Source organism: Rhinoderma darwinii, chromosome 3, assembly GCF_050947455.1.
Source record: "Rhinoderma darwinii isolate aRhiDar2 chromosome 3, aRhiDar2.hap1, whole genome shotgun sequence".
Lineage (NCBI taxonomy): Eukaryota > Metazoa > Chordata > Amphibia > Anura > Rhinodermatidae > Rhinoderma > Rhinoderma darwinii.
In genome coordinates this window covers 182,512,309-182,531,069 of record NC_134689.1, presented here as the reverse complement: position 1 = coordinate 182,531,069, position 18,761 = coordinate 182,512,309, and the positions used below count along the sequence as shown (strand labels likewise).

The 18,761-nt window shown below is 40.3% G+C and overlaps 1 protein-coding gene across 1 annotated transcript in view; it reads right to left on the bottom strand.

The window, feature by feature from the left end:
* Positions 1-3,656: 3,656 nt before the first annotated feature.
* MET (MET proto-oncogene, receptor tyrosine kinase) overlaps positions 3,657-18,761 on the bottom strand; it is a 150,942-nt gene continuing 135,837 nt past the window's right edge. Inside the window, exons 19-21 of the mRNA XM_075857120.1 lie at positions 11,262-11,427; positions 7,859-7,995; positions 3,657-5,909 (exon numbers count right to left, since the gene is read on the bottom strand). Of these exons, the coding sequence (XP_075713235.1) occupies positions 5,699-5,909; positions 7,859-7,995; positions 11,262-11,427 (514 nt within the window). The 3' untranslated portion in view covers positions 3,657-5,698. The remainder of the gene's footprint in view (positions 5,910-7,858; positions 7,996-11,261; positions 11,428-18,761) is intronic.

Sequence of the window (18,761 nt, the reverse complement as noted above, 5' to 3'; positions counted from 1 at the left end):
TTGGCCAAAAGGACGCAAGCTCGCAATCCACGACAAGGATCCCCAGACTTGCGAGTCCCTAACTCCTTAACTGGAACAGAATATTCCTGATGCACAGACAAAACCGATAAAAACAAGGGGACATATACAAAAACACTGAAAAAGGCCATACTTACAAATGGACACAGCCAGGTCAGAAACGCTAATGAAGGAGAGTGAGCAGGTGCTTTAAATAATAATAGCCACTCCCACTGGTCTTTCTGACCTGGCTGTGTCCATTTGTAAGTATGGCCTTTTTCTGTATTTTTGTATATGTCCCCTTGTTTTTATCGGTTTTGGCTGTGTTAGGGTCCTTTTTCTCGGGACAATATTGGCCGTAAAAACGAGCGTCTATCAACAAGGAGCTATGTATGGGGACGAGCGATCGTTACTATGATCACTCGTCCCCATGTATTTCCATCATGTCGGCAGCAAATCTCTCTGTTTACACAAGAAGATTTGCTGCTGACAGCAATAATATTTAATGCTCCCTAAAGATACGATCAGCCAATGAACGAGCGTTTGCTCGTTCATGAACTTACTGTTGCTTTGTTTAAACAGGGCAATGATTTGGAAAGAGCATTTATATGAACGCTCGTTTGCCCGATCATTGGCCCGAGTAAAACGGCCTTAATTCTGCCCCTGAGACGTCACCTAATTCCCAACTACACTAGCCGGGAAGCTCATAGTCAAATACAGAGCTTTACACATACAGGCCTAGGGATAAAAAAGATACACCATACAACTCTCTGTACTGTCCATTGATATATTCGTACATTGTAATTAGATCGCCCCCCAAAGCCCCTTTTTTTTCCAAACTGAATAACCACAAATTTGATAACCTTTCTTGGTACTGTGATCTGCCCATTCCCTTAATTACCTTGGTTGCCTATTCTAGTTCAGCTATATCCTTCCTATAAAACAGGTGGAAAAAATTGTACACAAAATTCCATGTGTGCTGTAGTGATTTGAATAAAGGCAAAACTGTGTTCTTTTCATGTGCATCAATGCCTCTTATGATGCATACCATGACTTTATTTGCCTTGGTAGCAACTGCCTGGCACTGGTTGCCAAAGTTGAGTTTACTGTCCACAAATATCCCCAAGTTTCTTTCTGTGAGTTATTGGAGATAAAGTGGCACCTATACTGTACTTGCACAGGGGTTTTGTTGAATAACAACCTTAAATTAAAATTAATTTTTAGGGGTTTGTACCATTTGATTTACACAACATACCTACCACTTTTAAGTTAAAAATTTGTTTTTTACTGTGACACAAACAATACTTAAAGAGGCTCTGTCACCAGATTTTGCAACCCCTATCTGCTATTGCAGCAGATCGGCGCTGCAATGTAGATTACAGTAACGTTTTTATTTTTAAAAAACGAGCATTTTTGGCCAAGTTATGACCATTTTTGTAGTTATGCAAATGAGGCTTGCAAAAGTACAACTGGGCGTGTTTAACGTAAAAGTCCAAGTGGGCGTGCATTATGTGCGTACATCGGGGCGTTTTTAACACTTTTACTAGCTGGGCGTTCTGACGAGAAGTATCATCCACTTCTCTTCAGAACGCCCAGCTTCTGCCAGATCACGCTGTGACGTCACTCACAGGTCCTGCATCGTGTCAGACGAGCGAGGACACATCGGCACCAGAGGCTACAGATGATTCTGCAGCAGCATCGGCGTTAGCAGGTAAGTCGATGTAGCTACTTACCTGCAAACACTGATGCTGCTGCAGAATCAACTGTAGCCTCTGGTGCCGATGTGTCCGACACGATGCAGGACCTGTGAGTGACGTCACAGATCTGCACTGCCAGAAGCTGGGCGTTCTGAAGAGAAGTGGATGATACTTCTCATCAGAATGCCCAGCTAGTAAAAGTATTAAAAATGCCCCGATGTTCGCACATAATACACGCCCACTTGGACTTTTACTTTTAAACACACCCACTTGGACTTTTGCAAGCCTCATTTGCATAACTACAAATATGGTCATAACTTGGCCAAAAATGCTCGTTTTTTAAAAATAAAAACGTTACTGTAATCTACATTGCAGCGCCTATCTGCTGCAATAGCAGATAGGGGTTGCAAAATCTGGTGACAGAGCCTCTTTAAGATTAAGAACTTTAATGTGGATAAGTATTCACCCCTCCCCTAAAGTCAATATTTTGTGGAGCCACCATTTCCTCCAATTACAGATGTAAGTCTCTTGGGGTATGTCTCTGTTAGTTTAGCACTTCTAGCCACTGGGATTTTGACAATTCTTTCAGGCAAAACTGCTTCAACTCCTTCAGGTTAAATACTTTGCATTGGTGTACAATCGTCGTCTCGTCATTCCACAGAATCCCAATTGCATTGAGGTCTGGGCTTTGACTAGGCTATTGTCAGACATTAAAATGTTCCCCTTAAACTACTCCAGTGTATTTTTAGCAGTATGTTTAGGATCATTGTCCTGCTGGAAGGTGAAACTCTGTCCCAGTCTCAAATCTCTGGCAGACGGAAACAGGTTTTCATTAACAAATACCGTGTATTTACTGCCATGCATCGTTCCTTGCCCAGTTTTCCAGTCCCGGCCGATCCCCACAACATGATGCTGCCACCAATATGCTTCACTGTGGGAATGGTGTATTTCGGGTGATGGGAAGTGTTGGGTTTGTGCCACTTATAGCCTTTCCCATGATGGCCAAAAAGTTAAATTTTCGACTAATCTGATCAGAGAACATGTTTCCATGTGTTTGGGGAATCTGCCACATGCGAACTCAAAACGTGTTTTCTTAGGTTTTTCTTTAAGCAATGACTGTTTTCTAGCCACTTTTCCATAAAGCCCCAATCTGTGGGACTGTACGGCTTATAGTAGTCCTATGGACCGATAATTCCCTCTCCGCTGTGGATTATTGGAGCTCCTTCAGTGTTATCGTTGGTGTCTTTGTTGAATCTCTAATGCCCTCCTTGCCTGGTCTTTTTAATTTGTTGGGCGACATTCTCTTGTAAGGTTTGTAGTCGTGCCATATTTTTTCCATTATGTTATAAAGGATTTAATGGTGCTCCATTGAATGTTCAAAGTTTGGGATATTTTTTTTATAACCCAATCCTGATCTATACTTATCCACAACTTTGTCTCTGACCTGTTTGGAGAGCTCCTTTGTCTCCATGTTGCTTGCTTAGTGGTGTTGCAGACTCGGGGGCCTTTCAGAACAGGTGTATTTATACTGACGTCATGTGACACATCATGTAACACTTTGATTGCACTCAGGGGGACATAAGAAAACCAATTATGTGACTTCTGAAGTTTATTGGTTTGACCAGACCTTATTTAGGGGTTTCATAGCACTTCTAACGTTTCCGTTTTTATTTTTTTTTAAAACAAGTTGTTTGTTTTTTGTAGTTTTTTTTTCCGTTTATTCCACGGTAACAATTTGGACTATTTTGTCAGGTCAATTATATCAAATCAAATGTAAAATCCATTTTAATTCCAGATTGTAATGCAACAAAACAGAAAAAACACCAAGGTGGTGGTTGAATATTTTCACAAGACATTGTATGTCCGCCCCTGGTCTGCCTCTTTGGTACACTGAGTAGAACCTAGCCAAAGCAATAGGTTCTACTAAAGCACTAAATGTATATTAGACATAAGGCCGGTAAGAAGGTTATATCTGAGAACTTTAATAGCACTTTTAAATGTAAAACATCACATGTATTCTACAATATTTTAACCATTGCACATTAAAGTAATATTGTACATAGCATTAAAAATAAACATTTATTATAAAAATATAAAACTTTAAGTGTCATACTTTAAACCAACAAATCCAGTTACGTCCCACACCAAATAATCTGTACAACATTAAACAAACAATTCCACAGGAACAAGCATTTACTTTCCGTTACTGTGTAAAGTTATTTAACAAATGTGCTGTTCCAGTGTTCACATTACTATTATTCTATAGTCATGAAATCTTTACATGATATACAAGCTGTATGAACAAGAAACTGTTCATGTTACGTGGTACAACTATAATGCTGTTCTGAAAGTGGGAGCTTTTTTTAAAAACAAATTTAAAAAAATGACATAGTAACAGGGCATGTGCTTGTCCATGCCGGGCAACCTTTTGGCAACTTATTTGGTGACATTTAGCCCTGTGTTTAGCATCAGTAGGTTGACCTAACTCAACCATTTAATAAAAGGGACATGGACTGTGCATCTAAATTCCAGTGTTTAGTTACATATGATGAAAGTATCAAACATATATATAACCCTATATTTATTGTATACCTATCCGTTACAACTCTACCCCACTGAACACTCTCTATAAAGGGGAGTAGTGTATTTTGTGCAATATACTATTCAACATATTTAGGATCACAGAACACCCCTTACAGGCTCTAAATGAGACCTACCAGAAGGAATATATAAGGCCATGTAGAGTACATTAAGAATGTGACTATAATCTAAGCTGAGATAAGATTGCTTGACGTTCCAGGCTCAAATCCTGAAGGTGCACTACTTAGAAATTTAGAGTCGGATCTAGTTTTGCCATGGAAACCTTGTGTGGATTAAAATCACAATCCACAACAATAACTACAGGCGAATACGTGTGTATGAAGGTGGTGAATTGAGTCCACACAAAGTCGCCAACAACATGGCATCTGACAGATATCAAAGAGGGAGATATTCAGAATGAGAATATCAGTGGTGCAGCCTCTGGATTTGTGTCTATAAATTTAAACAATTTAATCTCAGCATATTGAAAACCGTTTTTATACATTATACATGTAATGGGCCTTTTATAAATGTACATCTAAGTGACTTCCCCTCTGACAGATTCTGTGATTTCCTCAAGTATGTAACTAATAATACCTGACGGCAAATACATTTTAACTCAATACTGCCAATTTTATAAATTCACGACTAAAAAGGTTGGAATTAAACAGAAATGCTTGTAAGGCATCACAACACATTGATTCAGTATTAATGATGTCTCTGACATATAATCTTGGTCCATTATGGGTATTCAAACATCATTGGACAAAAATGAATGGTCTTCTAATGTGTCATTGAAATCACTTTCAAATGGTATTCTGTTCCACCCCATATTCAGCAGTTTTATATTTAGTCCTTAGTTTCTTGGCCTCCCAAGTTTCCACTATGGCATTTTCATGTGTTTCATATGTTACGTTGAAGTGTTGTAATTGTCAGGTTTTGCCATAAATTATAGCAACCTGATTTACCATACTTTATATCATTTTATTGTCCATGTTTTTTCTTAAATGAATGTGGATATTGACCCACTTACTAAGGTAGAAGTATCTGCTTAGATAAAAGTGCTATACAGACAATAAAAAATAAAATACAGTCCTCACAATGACAAGTACAGCCATACAGTATATAGTCCGCCTTTACTCTATGGGCCATTTTCTTTGCATTGTATTGAACACATGGCAACTGAAGACTAAACAAAGAAAAAAAAAGTAAAAAAGAATTTTGCTTATCTTGTACCATCTTCTGGACATCAGTCTGTAGTTGTCATTATTAACAAAGTTCTGCTTCTAGTGCAATAAAACACAACTGAAATCAACGCCACCAGCGCTGACAAACACATTGAAGAAGTACATAGACAAATATTTAGTCTCTACTTGAAAGTCTATAATAAGAGATTCAGCCAAGTCTCTTAAAAAAGTGAAGAATCACGTATCAAGGTTATAATCCATGTTTTCTTCTATTGGTAATAGAGAAGGGTAGGGAGCAGAACATTTTATATTGACGTATGTTGTGTTGATAAGTACATAATGCTCCCCAATGAAAGTTGAGAAGATGGAAGAAATTCTTGAGACTAGTTCAGAAAACGTTGGACGTAGCTCTGGTTTTGGATGCCAACATTTCAACATAACATCAAACCTGTTTCAGAAAAAAAAATTATATTATTTATGGGATCTAAAGACATTCTTTCTCAGATATTTGTCATTTTTTGTGTCTGGAAATAACATGAAATCAACGTGTCAGCAGTTATTAATTAAACAGAGTTGTTCACTCATTAGATCACCACATGACATTAAAGAATTTGTTACTAACCAAATAAACTGATTAACTTATTACTGGATTACTCCAACAAGATAAACATTGTATCCAAAATCTTTAGCAGTGTCATAGCACACTTGTTTAGCTTCTTATTATATAGCAAACCTCTCTTTCAGATTACAGAAAGTGTAAAACATTGTCCTCCATATCCTGTATCATAGATCTCCCTTCCCTCATGTTAGAAGTATATCTAGACTGGTCAAAGGCAGGAACAAATCATGCATTGGTCTACTCTCCTATCACTTCAGGACCCCCCCCCCCTTTCTCTAGAGCAAACAAACAAGGTTATGGTAGGAGGGCTAAAAGTAACAAAAATGTCTATAGGCCTGTTAGACATATTCATTGGGAGAATTTCCCAACATACACCGATCAGCCATAACATTAAAACCACTAACAGGTGAAGTAAATAATATTGATTATATCATGACAATGGCACCTTTAAGGGGTGTGATGTATTAGGCAGCAATTGAACAGCCAGTTCTTGAAGTTGATGTGTTGGAAGCAGAAAAAATGGGAAAGCGTAAGGATCTGTGCGACTTTGACAATGGCCAAATTGTGATGGCTAAACAACTAAGTATCTCCAAAACGGTAGGTCTTGTGGGGCAGTGGTATGCAGTGGTTAGTGTCTACCAAAGTGCTCCAAGGAAGGACAACCGGTGAAACAGAGACAGGGTCAAAGGGGTCCAAGGCTCACTGACGTGTGGGGAGCAAGGCTAGCCCATCTTAACTGATCCCACAATAGAGCTACTGCAGCACAAATTGCTGGAAAAGTTAATGCTGGCTATGATAGAAAGGTGTCAGAACACAGTGATTCACAGCTTGCTGTGTTTGGTGCTGCAGACTGGTCAGAGTGCCCATGCTGACACTTGTCCACTGCTGAAACTGTCTATAATGGGAGCACCAGAACTGGACCATAGAAAAATAGTAGAAGATGGCCTGGTAGGATGAATCAAGTTTTCTTTAACATCATGTAGATGGCCGAGTTCTTGTGCATCACCCAGGGAAGAGATAGCATTAGGATGCACTCTGGGAAGTAGGAAAGCTGGCGGATTCAGTGTGATGCTCTGGGCAATGTTCTTCTGAGGAACCTTGTGCCCTGGTATTCATGCTTTGACACGTGCCACCTACCTAAAAATTGTTGCAGACCAAGTACACCCCTTCGTGACAACCTATTCCCTAATGTCAGTAGCCACTTTCAACAGGATAATGCGCCCTGCCATACTTAAAAAAAATAAAATGTTGAAGAATGGTTTAAGTAACATGACAATGAGTTTAAGGTGTTAACTTGGCCTTTAAATTCTCCAGATCTCAATCCAATTGAACCCCTGTGGGAAAACAAGTCCAATTCATGGTGGCCCCACATCGCAACTTACAAGACTAAAAGGATCTGCAGTGAACGTCTTGGTGGCAGACACTGCAGGATACCTTCAGACGTTGTGTGGAGTCCATGCCTGGATGGGTCAGAGCTGTTTTGGCGTCATGAGGGGAACCTACATAATATTAGGCAGGTGGTTTCAATGATAAGGCTGATCGATGTATAGGCTAAACATACAGCCCAAAGACCGTGAGAATTTATAACTTTATAGTCTATTAATCATAATGAACAACCGTAATAATTTTATTTTAACACATTGAGAGGCTGCAGTATTATTTTTTTTATTATATAAAGAGTTGAGGTAATATAGATATAAAAATAAGCAGAACACATAAACATTGTAGGCATACAGACACATCAACATTGCAACCACAATGGCACGTCTTAAACTTACAGTGCATCAGGGCAGTATTCAGGCTGTAAAAGTCTCCGTCCTTGTAGCAAATATACAGTTATATCAAAAGAGTTAACGTCCGCATAGGGTGGAGCTCCCCTGGTCATTAATTCCCATAGCAGTATGCCAAATGACCACTGCAAAAAAAAGAATGGATGGCATTAATACTACAGATGCTGAAAGTTATGTTGTAGTTAAAAAATATCTTGATTTGCATCTCTGAATGTCAATCAATTTGGCTTTTGATGTAAGCCTCTTTCACACGGCAGTATTTTGGTCAGTATTTTGCTTCAGCATTTGTAAGCCCAAACCAGGAGTGTGTCCAAAACACCGAAGAGGTGCAAATCTTTCCATTATACTTTCCCTCTGTGTAGGTTCTACTCAGGGCCGGCGTCAGCGTCAGCCCCCGTGAACCCGGGAAAGTGCCAGGGCCCACTACCCTTGGGGGGGGACATACTCGGCTGTCAGATGCTGACGCTGTCGTCATCACTGTCATGGACAGTGATGTCAGGAAGAAAGAAGGAGTCCCAGGCAGAGCACTAGCGTCTCTGCTCCGGGACTCCGTCTCTGGGGAAGCCCCTGACATCACTGTCCATATATGGACAGTGATGTTAGGAGGAGAGAAGGCGTCCCATGCAGAGCACTAGAAGCAGCTGTGCTCCGGGACTCCTTTTCGAGGGAAGCCCATGACGTCACTGTCCATTTATGGACAGTGATGTCAGGAGCAGAACAGTGTCCCAGGCAGAGTGTTAGTAGCACTCTGCCTGGGATTTTGACTCTGGGGTTGCCCCTGATATCACTAGCCGTATATGGACAGTGATCTCAGGGGGTTCCCCAGAGCCGGAGTCCCAGAGCAGAGCCTTTGCTAGCTCTCTGCCCGGGACTTCAGCTCTGCTCCGTACATCACGATCCATATATGGACAGTGATGTCGGGAGCAGAGCAGGAGTCCCAGGCAGAGTGCTAGTAGTGCTCTGCCCGGGACTATTGCTCTGGGGTTGCCCCTGACAACACTGTCCATATATGGACAGTGACGTCAGGGGCTTCTCCTGAAGCGGAATCCCCAGCCAGAGTGTCGGCTCTCCTAGAGGGAACCCCAAAGGCGCTACCTACAGGGAGGGGGGCTGTGTTGCAATATCAGGGAGGGGGGCTGTGTGGCACTACCTGTTAGGAGGGGGGCTGTCTGACACTAACTGGGAGGTGGTGGCTGTGTGGCACTGTGGCACTACCTGGGAGGGGGAGCTGTGTGGCACTACCTGGGAGGTGGGGGCTGTGTGGCACTACCTGAGAGGTGGGGGCTGTGTGGCAATACCTGGGAGGAGGGGGCTGTGTGGCAATACCTGGGAGGAGGGGGCTGTGTGGCACTACCTGGGAGGACTGTGTGGCACCACCTGGGGGGGCTGTGTGGCACTACCTGGGAGGGGGGCTGTGTGGCATTACCTGGGAGAGGGGGCTGTGTGGCACTACCCAAGGTGGCTATGTGGCACTATCTGAGAGGGGGGCTGTGTGGCACTATCTACAGAGGGCACTAAATTTATGGGGGAACAAACTGGGGGCCTAACGTCTATATGGGAGCAAAAAGTAAAGTTTTCTGCTATATTACTGCTGCCGTGAGTTCCCCCGCAAAGTGGCCTACTAACTCTGTGTCGCCCAAGGGCCCGCATAAACCTGGAGCCGGCCCAGGTTCTATTCCTAGCTTTAGCTTACAAAATACTATTGCGAAATACTGACCAAAATACTGCAATGTGAAAGTGACCTTATAATAATTTCTGCTGCATAAGTAGAACTATATCTAATACAAAAACCAGGGTTACCTCTTTTGTATCCAAGGGCAAACATATTAACCAAATGTTGTGATTTATATTTCTCTGGGACCCGCACCTATCTCTAGAACGGGGACCCGTAAACCCCGTTATAGCTTTTTGTGCTCACGCTGCCTCCTGGCCACTTACTGATTGCATGATCGGGAGTTACGGAAACAACGTAACTCACTGAGCTACACTGTTTCCGTAACTCCCATAAAACTGAATAGTAGTTACGGAAACAGAGTAGCTCACATGCTGCGCTGCTTCCGTAACTGCCATTCACTACTATGGGACTTACGGAAACAGCGTAGCTCAGCGAGTTATGATTTTTCCGTAGCTCCCAACCATGTCCCGACCATGTAATCAGGAAGTAGGGTCCTGTTCTAGAGGTAGGTGCGGATCCCAGAGTTGGGACCCGCATCTTTCGGACATATATGACATATCCTGTGTATATGTCGTAAATGTCCTTCAGGGGAAAACCCCTTTAATTCGTTCCGTTGGCTTTACCTCATGGTTTCCATCATTTTGCATGCTGCGCTATTTTGTCCATCAAAAATTTAAGGAATCTGCAACAGAGGCCCCTAACTGAGCCTCCGATGCAGATGTGCACAGAGCCGTACATATTTACTGTGGTCTCACATTAATGTTCCATGGCAACATATAACACTAATCACAGTCCTAGAACTCAGATTTTATGCTTTAACCTTGTCTTTCAGGAACAGGATGCTCACATAAGACTTAACCAGTCCCATCTTTAATAATATGTTAACCAGCTGTTATATGACAATCTCTTCCTAGGTTAAAAGTCAGCATTATGTAATTTATAACAACATTATAATTGGAAATGTATCTATTCTACTGGATTGTTTAACACAAACTTACAAATTGTAAGTATTCATGAGGTCATTAAACCACTAAGGACTATTTCACCGGGGTGATTTTTCTAGCAATTGCACATGACTATATCAGCAAATACACATGTGAGTAATTGACATGAAAACCTCTCCTACAAGGGGGATATAAGGAGAAGTTTTCTAGGAATATGTAAACACAGCTGAGAATAGTGCTTTATATGTTATACAGTAAGATCCTATGACAGAGAATGGGTCGGTTGCGATAAATTGTTTGACATTGCTAATAAACCTAAATAAGAGAAATGTAATGTGACACTTGCATAGTTGTACTGGTGTCAAGAGGAAAGCATCATCTTAAATTCTTGGCAACTTGTTATTTATGCAAATATTGTCTATATGTTGTACCTTAGCAATATGGGGTGCAAGAGTAGCAATCACAACCAGGATTTTAGACTGGGGGGGGGGCCTTTGGGAACCCCGATAACATAAAGGAACCGGAGCAATATATATGGCAATGCAGAGGTGTGCACTATACCATACATTTTCATAGTGTATATAGATTGTATACAGGCTACACCATGATATAATTTGGTGGGTCACATTCTTGTAGGTTTAGCATTTTGCCCAGATATGCTGTGATGTACAGTTTACCACATAAAAGTAAGCATTGGCTTCTCATATGAAAAACTGTATTAGAAGTGATGAAAATGTATTCAATTAAATAATAAAATGAAATAAGTAATTACCACATCAGATTTCATGGTGAACTTTTGGGTCTGGAGACTTTCCAGGGCCATCCATTTCACTGGTAGTTTGGCTCCGGTTTTGTTGTGAACGCTGTAGTATTCCTTATCATAAACATCTCTGGCAAGACCAAAGTCCGCAACCTTGACAGTGAATGTCTCATCAAGCCTACAGGAGAACATTACATGAAGATGATCACTTTGCATGGCCTCATTCAAGACATGACTTTGTCTACTATTCTTGAGGAGTTCAACATATATGAAATGGTAACTAAATACACGAGAAAAGGAGTCAAAACTATTAAGCAAGAAGCGCAAAATATAGAAAATTACAAATTTTATTGGACAATACAAAAATACATGGTTAAAAAACAGACTACAAACCCAATAACTGCATATCTCCAAAGTAGGAGACAATGTGGAGCCACAAAGCTACTTTAATTAATACAGTTTGTATATGTCACATTCATCGGGAAAGTTTCCCACAACAGGTTACCAAAAAAATATGCTCTAAAACAAGTCCCTAGAACAATGTAATAAGGCTAACAGAACACTTGTGTCCAAAGTATTTTCTGAAAATTCCCAGTGTAATGCGTCTCTGTAAACAGTAATAGGGGATACTGAGGTAGTGATTTATTTATAGTAGTGAGTACATTTAATCCACTCAGTACCAGTTTAGTAATTAGTTCAAAAAAGAACCAATAGTAGAAATAGCCTATTTAAGACAATGTCTAAATATGCAGATAACCCGGTAACAGCATGACAAAAAGTAGTAGTTTAATGGAAAAAACCAGCAAGTACTAACCCATGTGGCTCCTCAGTTGTAACAGCTCCCAAGTATGGAGAAAAACCCCAACGCGCGTTTCGCGTAGATTGCTGGGAGTACAGCTGTACATGAATGGAGAGAAGGGTATGACGCTGATTGGTCAGCGTCATACCCTTCTCTTTACAATGCCCACTTGGTCAAGGGTAAAAAAAGCCCAGTTGGGCATTAAGAACAAATTTGCATAACACTTAAAATGCTCATAACTTGTCAAAAATAAACTATTTTTTTAAATACAACAACACATTACTTATCTACATTAAAACGCCTATTAGATTAGGTAGAAGATAGGGCAGTTATAAACTGGTGACAGAGCCTCCTTAAATACCATCCAAAAAAGTTCCCTTTGGATATATAAGAGAAGAATTTTAATTTGTCTCAGGCAGTATTTAGGTCAGTGTTTTGGTCAGTGTTTTAGTATTTGTAAGCTAAAACTAGGAATGGATCCAAAACATGCAATTTTTTTTCATATTTTTTTTTCCTGTTATGTTTCACTCCTGGTTTTGTCTTATGAATACTGAAGCAAAATACTGACCAAAATACTGTGAGGCTGAATGCACACGTTGCGTATTATGTGCAGTTTTGCCTTTCGTATTCACGTGTGGCAAAACCGTAGCGTAATACAGTACCAGCAAAGTCTATGAGATTCCAGGTAATCTCATGTCCACACTGGTATTTTTTTAAACTTAAATTGACCCGTGCTGCGTATTTTCAAAACTGCAGCATGTAAATTTATCTCGCAATTTTGCTTGTGAACTCTATCCCTGTAGTTCTAACCCGCAGCATGAAAATGCAGGTATTTACGCAGCAAAACATAAAAACAGCACCAAAAAACGCATTAAAAAAACACACTTTTGGGGGTGTTTTTGCTGCAAATTTATTTTCTGTATCAATTCTTCATGGTTTTCAAGATCTCTGCTTGCGGTAATTCAATAATAAACTTCAATAGATAAAGGGAAAAGATAAAGAACTGAACTGGTCATATGATGGACACACAGGTGCTCTGCTTCTTACAGTAAAGGGGGTTTTACACTGGACGATAATTGCCATGTGTAAAGAGGGGAATGATCAGCAGATTTACGAGCAAACTCTCGATCATCTGCTAGTCGTATAGTTTTAAGAAAGTGAAAGATTACCGTTGTCGGCAGCGCATCTCTCTGTGTAAACGGGGAGTCGCTGCCGGCATGATAATAATGGATGGGGACGAGCGATCAAAGTAACGACCACTCGTCCCCCATCCATAGCTCCGTGTGACAGGAGCAAACGAGCGCCGATCAACGATGTCTCGTTGATCGGCGCTCGGTGCACCGGCCGCTTATTGGCCGGTGTAAAAGGGCCTTTACAGTACAGTTATCAGAACTGTCTTGTAACAAGTCGTGCACCTGTGTGTCCATCACATGACCGGGACAGATCTTTATCAGCTGCAAGTAAACAATGAAAGTTCCTATTGAATGACAGCAAGCAGAGATCATGAAAATCATGTGAAAAATATACAGAAACTATATTAAAGAAATGTATAACTTTTCAATATACAATTAATAACGGAATTTGCTGAAACTGAAATTCCCCTTTAAGTTTCTAAATGATCTGTTTTAAATTAATTGAAATAGAAGCATAACAGATCGTATAGGATTCCTTTGACTTTACTGGGACCCACCAGGTTTCTGGTTTTTTTTACTGCTTACTGGCTAGTGTAGCTTATCAGACAATGCTATTTTACCCGTCAAAAACTATGGAAACCTGAGGGAACAAAGGCGACAGTAAGTGAAGCCAACTCATTCCACGGAGACTTTAATTTAAACATTTCTCCATGTCTTTCTGTTTGAGTAAAGGAAAACAATAATGAAGAGACAAACACTAGTGTGGACAGATCCTTATTGTGATATCACAAGGTTATCACAGGTTATGCATTGGGTTGCAGGTAAAACCTACTAAATGATCTCATAATTACCACAAACAACAGATTCGCAAAGAGTTTAGGCATTTTTACGTGGGCCGATGATCGGGTGAACAAGCGCTTGTACGAACGCTCATTTTCGCATCGATCATAGCAGCGATCAGATGACAAACAAGCAAACACTCGATTGTCTGCTGATCGGATCTTTTATGCTGTCTAACAATAATGATCGTTTGTTGGCAGCAGATCTCTCCGTGTAAATAGGAGATGTGCTACAGACAGGATGCAAACTGTTCTTCGCCATATCATTTCTCCATATGTATGGACAAACAAACACTAATCAACATGCTAATTTCGTTGATCGGTGCTCAATACCGGACAGGAAATCTGCCAGTGTAAAAGCCCCTTTAAATGATAAATTCAGCTCTGCTACATCTATGGTGCCATCCAATTTGGTAACTTTTGTGTTTTTACAATGAATATCTATTTAGTTACATATTCATCCGGGTCACAGTAAAAGCAATGTAACATTTCTAATGTATTGTTTCCTACATTATAGATTATGTTACACTTCTGCAGCATAGACTTCTCCTGTTAGCCCTTTCACCTATTCACTTTAACTTTAATTTATAGCTCTGTGGCGTTAAAATCATTATGTCATAGTAAATTTAAAGACTTTTTAAGTACACTGACCTGCCTTTAATTAAATGTGGATTTTATTGCTACACGTTGAAATGAGAAATGACTCAGACATAGCATCAATCATCTGAGAATTACAAATACAGCAATAAGGGGGGGGGGGGTGACTGGAATAGAGCAGGAAACATTTCTACAAGGACAGACAGGCAATGCAAAATTACCAAATCTGTACCGGGTATTTCATTACCTATCTATTCATCTATCTATCTATCTATCTATCTATCTATCTATCTATCTATCTATCTATCTATCTATCTATCTATCTATCTATCTATCTATCTATCTATCTATTCATCTATCTATCTATCTATCTATCTATCTATCTATCTATCTATCTATCTATCTATCTATCTATCTATCTATCTATCTATCTATCTATCTATCTATCTATCTATCTATCTATCTGTCCATCTGTCCATCCATCCCTCTCTCTCTATCTATCCATCTATACATCCACCCATCCATCGCTTCTAGAACAGAGATACAAGCTTGGCCTCTAATGTGCAACAGGACTTGTGAGATATGGCACAAAATTTTTATACTGTTATCGTGGCTGGCGATCCACCACATTTAAAGAGTAGCTATCATTTCAGAACACGTTTGACAATTCATAGTGACATGTCAGAAATTTTGATCGGTAAAGGTCCACGTCCTGAGACCCACACAATCTCTTAAGCGTACAGGCAGAAGCAATCACCCGAGCGCTTTGCCTCTTCAGCTGTGATCGGGAATCCTAGTATGCCTGAAGACGGGCTCACATAGAAAGTCTATGAGCGCGTGATCAGACTGAAGATATGCTCATACTTTCTATGTCAGCCCGTCTTCAGGCATACTAGGATTGCCAATCGCAGCTGCAGAGGCAAAACCTTTGGGTGAGAGCTTCTGTCTTTACGTTTAAGCAATCATGGGGGTCTCGGCATCCAGACCCCCACCGATCAAAACTTCTGACATGTCACTATGACATGTGAAAACTTTGTTGAAATGACAGTTACTCCTTAATGATTCATAAGGAAGTATACTGTTTTAGATCTTTTAATGCCAAATGGCTAAAAACACAATTTTAAACTGCACTATAATTATCCTTAACGCCATATCAGCTTCCTAAATGTCTCCAAAAGTAATTTGCTTTGTTTGACTGGATATCCTTTTTAGAAGCCATGGATATTTCCTGGAATAAATATTGTCCCTGTGGGTTTAAAATTAACATACAAAACTTTCTGTGTTGACCTGGCCACACAGGATTCAATGTTTCAACCTTATGTGGTAAGTAATAGATCCACATGTGGTAAAATTAGAAGCATTTAATAAAATGTTGGAAAACCTCCTTGAAATATGGCTTCACTTTCTGATAGGAAAGGGAATCAAACACCTTATTCCCATGGATTGTGTACCAAAACTCATACATGCATTTGTCTCCTTCCAACTGGTTCACTGCTATGTGTTGAATGTAGGTCTACCAAAAAAGGGCTTACAGATATTTCAGGCTCCTAATAAATGTTACGTATTCACTGTGTTTAATGGTAAAAGGGTTTCGTTCATATAATTTTGAGTTAATTACAGCCTGAAGGAACGATTAAAATATGAATTCTTTATTAATGATATTGTAAAAACTGGCTCTCAAGCCCAATAAATCCTAGGTACAGGCATAAGCAAGCGGTCAGAGATGTGGGAGGCGTCAGTAAGTGCTAGTACGTATATCCACCCACTGATCCTGCACTCTCCTTATAGTATGCACTTTCTCTGGCACCCTTGCCACAAATTATATAATCCAACGCGTTTCAGTACCCCAGATAAATAGAGTACGTCACACGTGCACTCGCTGGGTTACTTATACAAGCACAAAACAGTGAAAACCGGCTATAAATTTGTGCTTGTATAAGTAACCCAGCGTGTGCACTGCACTAATGCACTGGCCGTCACAAAACAGTGCAAACCGGCTATAATATCAATCAACTTTAATCCCTGATGACGTACTCTATTTATCTGGGGTACTGAAACGCGTTGGATCATATCATTTGTGGCAAGGGTGCCAGAGAAAGTGTATACTATAAGGAGAGTGCAGGATCAGTGGGTGGATATACGTACTAGCACTTACTGACGCCTCCCACATCTCTGACCGCTTGCTTATGCCTGTACCTAGGATTTATTGGGCATGAGAGCCAGATTTTACAATATCGTTAATAAAGAATTAATATTTTAATTGTTCCTTCAAGCGGTAATTAACTCCTAATAAATGTTCCCTTTAATTTTCATTGGCTTCCAACAAAATCGAGAATTCTATTTAAGATAAGATTAGCCTTCTTACTTTTCAACCAACCTGCGTGCCTCATACTCCAAGGATCTACTGGTTCCATACACCCTAACTGTTAAGCTCCACTCCTCTGACAAAAGCAACCGGTTGTTCCCAGAATCCACCTGTAACAACCGGCTCCAAGCTTCACACTCTGTATTTATATTTATTACCCTTTGTATACAAATTGATATACCCATATTCCACAAGCATTTCTTACTGTTTGCAGACTTTGTAATATTCAATTGCATAACAAAATCTTTTCAGGGGTTGTCGAAAAGTCTATGAAATATATGAAAAATGTTGTGTGGCATATTATAATAAAAAAAGACATCTTTGCATTTAAACGGAACCTGACACATTGAAAATGCAGTCCGATCTGCAGGCATCATGTTATAGAGCAGGAGGAGCTGAGCAGATTGATATAAAGTTTTGTGGGAAAATATTCAGTATAACTTGAATTTTATAGATCTAAATAACTTGCTCTGTCTAAACTTAGGAGTCCAGTGGTAGGTCCTATTCAGGGATTGACAGCTATCTCTGTATGCATACTCATACTCGGAAAGCTGTCAATCATTAATTTTTAGACCGCCCACTGGACTCTTAAGCCCAGAGAGAGCAGGGATTTAGAGCTATAAATTACAAGTTATACTGCCTTTATCCACAACACTATATATTAATCTGCTCAGCTCCTCCTGCTCTATAACATGCTACCTACAGATCTGACTGCATGTTCAACATGACAGGTTCCCTTTAAAGTAATAAAATGTTTGCTTATTATGTATGTTGTCTGTAATATTAACACTATAAGGACCTGAATGCTCTTGGGACGGGAACAGTTTGGTTTTTAATGCAATATCTACATAGGTGTATAGAGGCCCATTTCCAGCAACCATAACTCCAGTGTTCTAATGGTACATTGTGTTTGCTAACTGTGTTAGAAGGCTAATGGATGATTAGAAAACCCTTGTGCAATTATGTTAGCATCGCTGTAAACAGTTTTGCTGTTTAGAGGAGCTATAAAATTGACCTTCCTTTGAGCAAGTTGAGAATCTGGAGCATTACATTTGTGGGTTCGATTAAACTCTCAAAATGGCTAGAAAAAGAGAGCTTTCATGTGAAACTCGACAGTCTATTCTTGTTCTTAGAAATGAGGGCTATTCCATGCGAGAAATTGCCAAGAAACTGAAGATTTCCTACAACGGTGTGTACTACTCCCTTCAGAGGACAGCACACACAGGCTCTAACCAGAGTAGAAAGAGAAGTGGAAGGCCCCGCTGCACAACTGAGCAACAAGACAAGTACATATGAGTCTCTAGTTTGAGAAAAAGACGCCTCACAGGTCCTCAACTGGCAGCTTCATTAAATAGTACCCGCAAAACGCCAGTGTCAACGTCTACAGTGAAGAGGCGACTCCGGGATGCTGGCCTTCAGGGTAGAGTGGCAAAGAAAAAGCCATATCTGAGACTGGCTAATAAAAGGAAAAGATTAATATGGGCAAAAGCACACAGACATTGGACAGAGGAAGATTGGAAAAAAGTGTTATGGACAGACGAATCGAAGTTTGAGGTGTTTGGATCACACAGAAGAACATTTGTGAGACGCAGAACAACTGAAAAGATGCTGGAAGAGTGCCTGACGCCATCTGTCAAGCATGGTGGAGGTAATGTGATGGTCTGGGGTTGCTTTGGTGCTGGTAAAGTGGGAGATTTGTACAAGGTAAAAGGGATTTTGAATAAGGAAGGCTATCACTCCATTTTGCAACGCCATGCCATACCCTGTGCACAGCGCTTG